General features: G+C 67.2%; 2 protein-coding genes across 2 annotated transcripts in view; one reads left to right on the forward strand and one right to left on the reverse strand.

Annotated features, from left to right (window-relative positions):
* The window catches only part of CHLNCDRAFT_22531 (hypothetical protein), a gene marked incomplete at both ends in the record, with an annotated part of 2,348 nt that extends 202 nt beyond the window's left edge, over positions 1–2,146 (reverse strand). The window contains 5 exons of the mRNA XM_005848447.1: positions 12–146; positions 318–488; positions 664–859; positions 1,155–1,786; positions 1,967–2,146. Of these exons, the coding sequence (XP_005848509.1) occupies positions 12–146; positions 318–488; positions 664–859; positions 1,155–1,786; positions 1,967–2,146 (1,314 nt within the window). The remainder of the gene's footprint in view (positions 1–11; positions 147–317; positions 489–663; positions 860–1,154; positions 1,787–1,966) is intronic.
* An 883-nt stretch (positions 2,147–3,029) lies between these two features.
* Positions 3,030–5,893, forward strand: CHLNCDRAFT_144991 (hypothetical protein; the record flags this gene model as incomplete). The annotated part of the gene is made up of 9 exons (XM_005848258.1): positions 3,030–3,064; positions 3,341–3,560; positions 3,752–4,096; positions 4,316–4,513; positions 4,690–4,863; positions 4,997–5,084; positions 5,207–5,315; positions 5,458–5,563; positions 5,783–5,893. The coding sequence occupies 9 exons, from the start codon at positions 3,030–3,032 to the stop codon at positions 5,891–5,893; spliced, it is 1,386 nt and encodes a 461-aa protein (XP_005848320.1).
* Between the last annotated feature and the right edge of the window lie 616 nt (positions 5,894–6,509).

The raw sequence follows: 6,509 nt of genomic DNA on the forward strand, positions 1-6,509 counted from the left end.
TTGCAGCTCACGTAGACGACGCGGCGGGCGCCGCACTCGCGCAGATAGTCGACAACGGCAGGGGAGAGGCCGGGCCTGGCGGGGTCGACGACCACGACGTCTGGATGCGGCAGCAGCCCCTGCAGCTGCAGCTTCTGCAGGTCGCCCTGCACCAAAAAGTGGCAACAGGCAGACGGCGTGGGTGGGGGCCTGCACTTCCCTATCAATTTGCTGTCTTTGCTGGGTCTGCGACACACCAGAAGGCCAGAGGGCTGCCGCAGCACAAGCTGATTGGGCTGGGGAGGCGTCTCCCCACCAGTCAACTCTCCCCAGCTGACCTGGAGAAAGGAAGCGTTTGCGATGCCATTGAGCGCAGCATTGCGCTCCGCATCCCGCACCGCCGCCGCGCTGACCTCCACGCCGTGCACATGCCGGCAGGCGGCGGCCAGGGTCAGGCCGATGCTGCCGGTGCCGCAGTACAGGTCCAGCAGTACATCGGTGGCGCGCAGCTCTGCACGGGGGCCGCCGCGGGGGGGCAGGGGGTATGCAGGCAGGGCTGGGGTCAGGAAAGATGCGCCACAAACAAACCACAAGAGCGCGTTGCTCTTCTGGCATCCAGACTAGACACGAATGCACGCCTGGGCATGCAGCCATGCACCAGCTACAGCCCTCGTGCCGACCCACACCTGCAGCCGCCGCCACCAGCCCGTACAGCGCCTCAGCCTGCCGCGTGTTGGTCTGGAAGAAGCTGTTGGCTGATACCTGCAGGGCCACGGCGGCAGCAGGCAGGCACCCCACTCTCTTCTGTGTCCACAACCTGTCCACAGGATGCCCAGCCAAGCACAGGAGGCTTAGCCAGCCACCTCCGTGCCACCCTCGTCTTCAAGCAAGCTCCGCACTCCAGCCCACACAGCCGCTCTGTGAGGAACCCCCGCCCAGCCAGCGTGTGCTCCGCGGCCAGCCGCCGCTCGCCCGCGGGCCGCCCCCGCTCAGACACGCTGTTGACCACGCCCACCACCACGGGCGGCGGCGTGGTGCTGGCGGCGGCGTGGGAGGCGCCAGCCGTCTGCTGCTGTGGCTGGTGCTGCGGTGGCGTCCCCTCCTGCATGAGGGCCCGGGCCAGCGGGGCCAAGGCCTGGCGCCCGTCAGAGGCCGTCACAATGTTGACCAGATACTCGCCTGCGCCCGCGCCGCCGCTGCTGCCGCTGCTGCTGCTGCTGCTGCTGCTGCTGCTGCTGCTGCTGCTGCTGGCCCTGCTGCTGCTTCCGAATGTGCCTCGCCGGATGACGACGTGCTGCAGCAGGCCGCTGCGTGCAGCGGGGTCGTGCGGCTGTAGGCCGTGCTGCCTGCACAGCTGCAGCACGCGCTGCAGCAGCTGGTTGGCGGCATCCGGCTGAAGGTCGCAGCGGCCGATGGGCAGCACTGCGGTGTTTGAGCCCGGCAGCTTCAGGCCCAGCACCAGGCCTCTCTCCGGCCTTGCTGCAGCACCTGCGCTGCTGCCGCCCGAGGCTGGTGCTGCTGCTGCTGCTGCTGCGCGCCGCAGTGGCCTGCTGCCATGGCTGCTGCCCGCTGCTGGAGCGCTGCCTGCCTCTTGCCCTCCCGGCTCCCGAGAGAAGCTAAACTCCATTCTATTCCTGTAAGCATACTGGTGCCCCGGAGGGCAGCCAACGATGGGGCGGAGCACAGCGGCCACGTCAGCAACGCCCGCTGTGCGCCTCAGCAGGTCCGCCACCTGTTGCTTCTTGGCTTTCAGCTGCGCCACATACTGCAGGCTCTGCAGGCTGCAGCCGCCGCAGGGGCCAAAGTGCTGCAGCGCGGCGTGGGAAGGGCGGCAGCAGCGGTGGGGTCAGCCTGCCGCCATACAGAAGCATGGCGCACCCCAGCGTGCTCCAGAGCATGGTACCCTATGCTGGTATGCATGCATGCAGGTGCATGCAGGCTGCTGCCAATGATTTCAAAATGTGGCAGGCAGGCTACGGTGGCGCACCGGGCACACGGGCGATGCCGCTGCCGCGTGTGGGCGCAGCGTCTGCAGCTTGGCAGCCTTGGCAAAGGACCGCTTGCTCTGCACCACCCTTGCCGTCAGGCGCTCGCCAGGGAGGGCGCGGTCGACAAACAGGACAAAGCCGTTGGGCAGGCGGCAGATGCCCTGCAATTTACGAGTTGTTGAGCCTCGCCGGTGGCAAGGGAGGCAGGCCAGCGCAACACAGCCAGCATCCTCCCCTGCAGCCGTCCGTAGCTATGGTGCTGGGCCGCAGCTGCTCACCTCTCCCCCAAAGGCCAGGTCGGTGCACTCCAGCTCCAGCACATCGCCCAGCACAGGCGCCGCCGCCTCGCCAGCGGCGGCGGCGGCCGCCGGAACCGTGGAGCGGCGCGCAGGCATCTCGCTGCCCGCTCTGCGTGTCACCTGCAGATGGTGCCAACCAGCCAGCCACCACCGGCTGTTGCAGCCGACACCATGGTGTGCACCAGCATGCACTGCCGCGTGCATACTGTTTTGCGATGGCTACACCATGTGCAATCGCAACTGAATCACCAATCATTTATGAGCAGCAGCAGCTCGAGTTCAAGGGGCAATCACGTGAAACGGCCAGCGTGGCGAGTTACCGGAGTACAGATGGTCTCTACCTACGGTGGGTCAGAGAGTCTGCCGGTCCCATGGCGCGCCGCAACAATGCCCGGGCTCGACAACCTCGACGATGCCGCTCTGACACGGCTCCTGCAACTGCTACCTGCGCAGTCTCTCACTGCAGCCTGCCAGGCGTCGAAGCGACTATCCCGGCTGTGCTCCCAGCAGCAGCTATGGAGGTACGGCGCCCGTCTTGTATTCTGTGGCGCGTATGAATGATCCCCCTAAACCCACGCATGTATCCTCGCCCCTGGGTTTGCCCCGCAGGGACTGCTACCGCAAAGATTTCCCGCGCTACTGCACAAACCCTGCAGCGGGGGGGCCGGGGCCAGGCGGGGCTGCCACCGCCGGCGGTCAAGACTGGCGGCGGGCCTACCGGTCGCGCCTCCAACACGACGCCAACTGGCGGACTGGCACACTGATGGGGCCTGTGGAGGTGCTGCGCAGCCATTCTGGGTGAGCAGCCAGGCCCCAGTCCACCTGGCGCGGCTGCATTTACCCGCGGTGGCTAGCCCTGGCTGCGGCAGCGTGCAGCCTATGAACATGTCCCTCCTTCCGGGACCCGCAGCTGGATAGTGCTGCTTTCCCAGCTATGAGGAAAGCAGGCTCTGGGCTGATCGCCCGGGCTTGACATGTGCCCAGACATGTGCTCACCTGAGTGTGTGTCCCCCACCAAATGCCAGCCCTCCTCCCAACCTTGCACCTCCCCCTCCCCGCACCCGCCCTCGGCAGGCCCGTGTTTGGGACCACATTCCTAGGGGCGCCCTTCCCGCCGGGACTGGCGGTGTCTGCGGGAGTGCATGGACCCCAGGAGAGCGCGGAGCTGACGCTGTGGGAGGTCGGGGGCCCGCGGTATCAGGAGGTTGGCCGCCTGGGCTGGCAGCTGCCCGCCAGCAGCCTGCAAAACCTGAGCGGCGCGTTTGATGTGCGGCAGGTCCCGGGCACAAACCAGGTGCGCCAGCGCAGGCAGCCAGGCACGCGGGTATTGCCTGCTGCATAGCCCGGTCTGGCATTGCAGCTGCAGGCTTGCCAGGGCAGGCATGGAAGACACCCTCCCAATTCAATCTCAGAAAATGCCAAAATCCCGTCCGACATTTCGTCCCGGAAGCCTGCGCCCCCTTGCCACCTGGCCCACTGCCGCAGGTGCTGCTGTGCGGCTTCGGATCAGACGTGAACCTGGCCAGCATCCACCCGCTCTCCAGCTGCCAGCTCGGCAGCGCAGCACCACACTGGGGCCAGCAGCAGCAGCAGCAGCAGCAGGCAGCAATACCAGGGTGGCCGGGCAGCGCAGCGCCGTCGGAGCACGCCGGCGGTGGCTCTCCAGGCAGGGGCCCGGGCCGCATGGATGAGGGGATGTCTTCGCAGGAGGGCTCGGCGGGCTCGGCGTGGGGGCAGGACGGGGATGTGGGGGCTGCCAGTGCGCCGCTGATGCAGCACGATGTGGAGGCGGCACTAGGCGCAGAGGTCTGCGCCATGCGCAACTGGCTGGTGAGCGGGAGGTGCTGGCTGCACCCGCCACCCGTGTGTGGGTGTGGGTGTGTGGCTTCTCGTGCTGTGGCAGGCGCGGCGTTCGGCGCTGCGTCAGCATTCTTGCCCCCCAATGTGGTCCCCTCGCCGCATGCACCCTTGCCACTTGCCCCATGCACTTTGGCCTTGCCAAGCAGGCGCTTACTTGTCCCCACCACTCCCGCCTCCCTCCCCTGACAGGTCCGTGAGGCCACCAATCTCAAATACAGCAGCTGGGGCGCCCCGCTGCCGCCCCCTGGAGCCGGCTACACGCTGCGAACCGACTGGGTGCTGAGGGGGCATGCCGCGGCCTGCGTGTCAGCGGCAGCGCAGGACGGCCTGCTGGCCACAGCCTCCTTTGATGGCAGCGTGAGGTTGTGGCGGGCACCGCAAGAGCAGGTGCGTGGTGGTGGTCGGGTGGCGGTGTTTGGCGGGGCTGGTTAGAGAGGCAAGGTGGCTGGTCTGGCATGAGAGCCTGGTTGCCCAGCTGGGCTGTTGCCCAGGTCTGCCCAAGGTACAACCAAGTTGAGGCGGTGCACGCACGGTGAATCGCCTGCCATGCTGTATGTATGCAGGCCGGCAGCAGCGGCGGCGGCGGAGAAGGGGAGCAGGCGGCGCCTGTGGTGCTGGAGGCCGCCGCGGTGTGCTTGGATGAGGAGTCGGCTGGCGAGGCGGTCCTGCCGCCGGTGTGCTGCGTGGCCATCGCGCCAGACTGCCAGCAGCTGGTCTCTGGGGGCAACGACCGGCAGGTAGGGGGTGGCGGGTGGGCGGGCTGTTCTCTACGTGCACGCACTGCTCTTGCCGGTCCTGGGCCTGCTTGCCCCGCCCTTCAAGTCACACTACAAGCACGCAATACGCGATGGATGCTGCCCGCCGCTGCAGGTCAAGCTGTGGGATGTGGAGCTCCAGGCTGTGCTGACCCGCATGCACGGCCACACCGGCTGGGTGTGGAACCTTGCGGCTGTGGAAGGTAGTCGGAGGGAGGCAGGAGGCAGGCCAGAAGCTGACTATGCCCGTGGGACTGGGGACTGCTGCGCATGCTGGCCGGCTGGCAAGCAACGCCACCCCGCTGCCATTCTTTTGGCCCTGCAGACAGCCTGGATGTGCTGGCATCTGGTGCTACTGACAGCACGGTGCGGCTGTGGGATGTGCGGGCAGGCGCAGAAACCGCCGTGGTGGAGGTCAGCACGGCAGAACCCAAGTGAGTGGGCAAGCAGCGAGACATGTAGCCGGCACCTTGCATGCCCCGTCGGTGCCAGCCATGGCAGCATGTGACCGTTGCTCTCGCTGCCCACCACACCCCGCCCCACTCCAAGGACACAAACCACTGCCACCTGCCGCAGCAACGCATACCCCATTGGCGGCATGGCCATCCGCCAAGACAACCGCTACATTGTGTGTGGCTGCTTTGACGGCAGCGTGTATGTCATCGACTGCCGAGCCATGAAGGTGGGCGGGCGGAAGAGAAGAAGGGGAGGGGCAGGAGGCTGCCAGCCCTTCCCTTCACCTGGCACAGGCGTCTTGCTGCCGAGGCGTAGGGTGCATGTGGGGCAGAGCTTAGGCAGGGCAGTGGGCATGCCTGGCCCATGCACTTTCCTCCCTCCCATCAGCAAAACTCTTTGGGGATGGAGATTGAGGGAGGCCTGCTGCCCGCCTCTTGGCCTGCAGCTGCTGCACAAGCTGGCTGGCCACTCGGACCGCGTGACGCGCGTCTCCTGCCAGGGCGACGCCATCCTCTCCGGCTCCTTTGACGGCAACGTCTGCCTCTGGCAGTTCTGACTTGGCCTGCGGCACTCGTGAGAGCCGGCAGTTGTGGCCACCGTCGAGGGAGACTGCGGGGAGCGCCGCGGCCCGACGATGGCGCCCAGCACATGTGCAGATGATGCCCAGCACTGTGCAGCCGTGTCTGTGGGTCACTAGATGTGTGATGTGATGTGATGGCACAGAGGCAATGCCCATTAATGGGCTGGGGGCACACAAGCCGTGCCCACTAGCTCTGGACTGTATGAAAGCATGCAATACCGCCCGGGCGGCAAAGGGCGGGCTCAGGGAGCGGTCGGGCGCAAAGGGCGGGGAGGGAGGCGAGGGGCGCCTGATGGCCAGCCCAAGGGCGGCAAGCATACCAGTGGGGGGGAGGGGCAGGTCGAGGACCCGCACACCACCACCACCAGAAAGCGGGCCCACCCACCCCCGCACAGTAGCTGGGAGAGCGGCCAGGCGGGCGGGCGGTGGCCGCAAAGGTGAAGGCGGCACGCGGGAAGACCGGGCAAGGGGAGGACGGGGCAAGCGCAAAAGCGCAAGCATCTGCGGGTTACGGGGGGGAGAGTAGGGGCGTGACGACCAGAACGGCAGGCACGGAGTGAGCGAAAAGAGGGGGGGACGGCGGGCCGCCCGG

Source organism: Chlorella variabilis (assembly GCF_000147415.1).
Source record: "Chlorella variabilis unplaced genomic scaffold CHLNCscaffold_8, whole genome shotgun sequence".
NCBI lineage: Eukaryota > Viridiplantae > Chlorophyta > Trebouxiophyceae > Chlorellales > Chlorellaceae > Chlorella > Chlorella variabilis.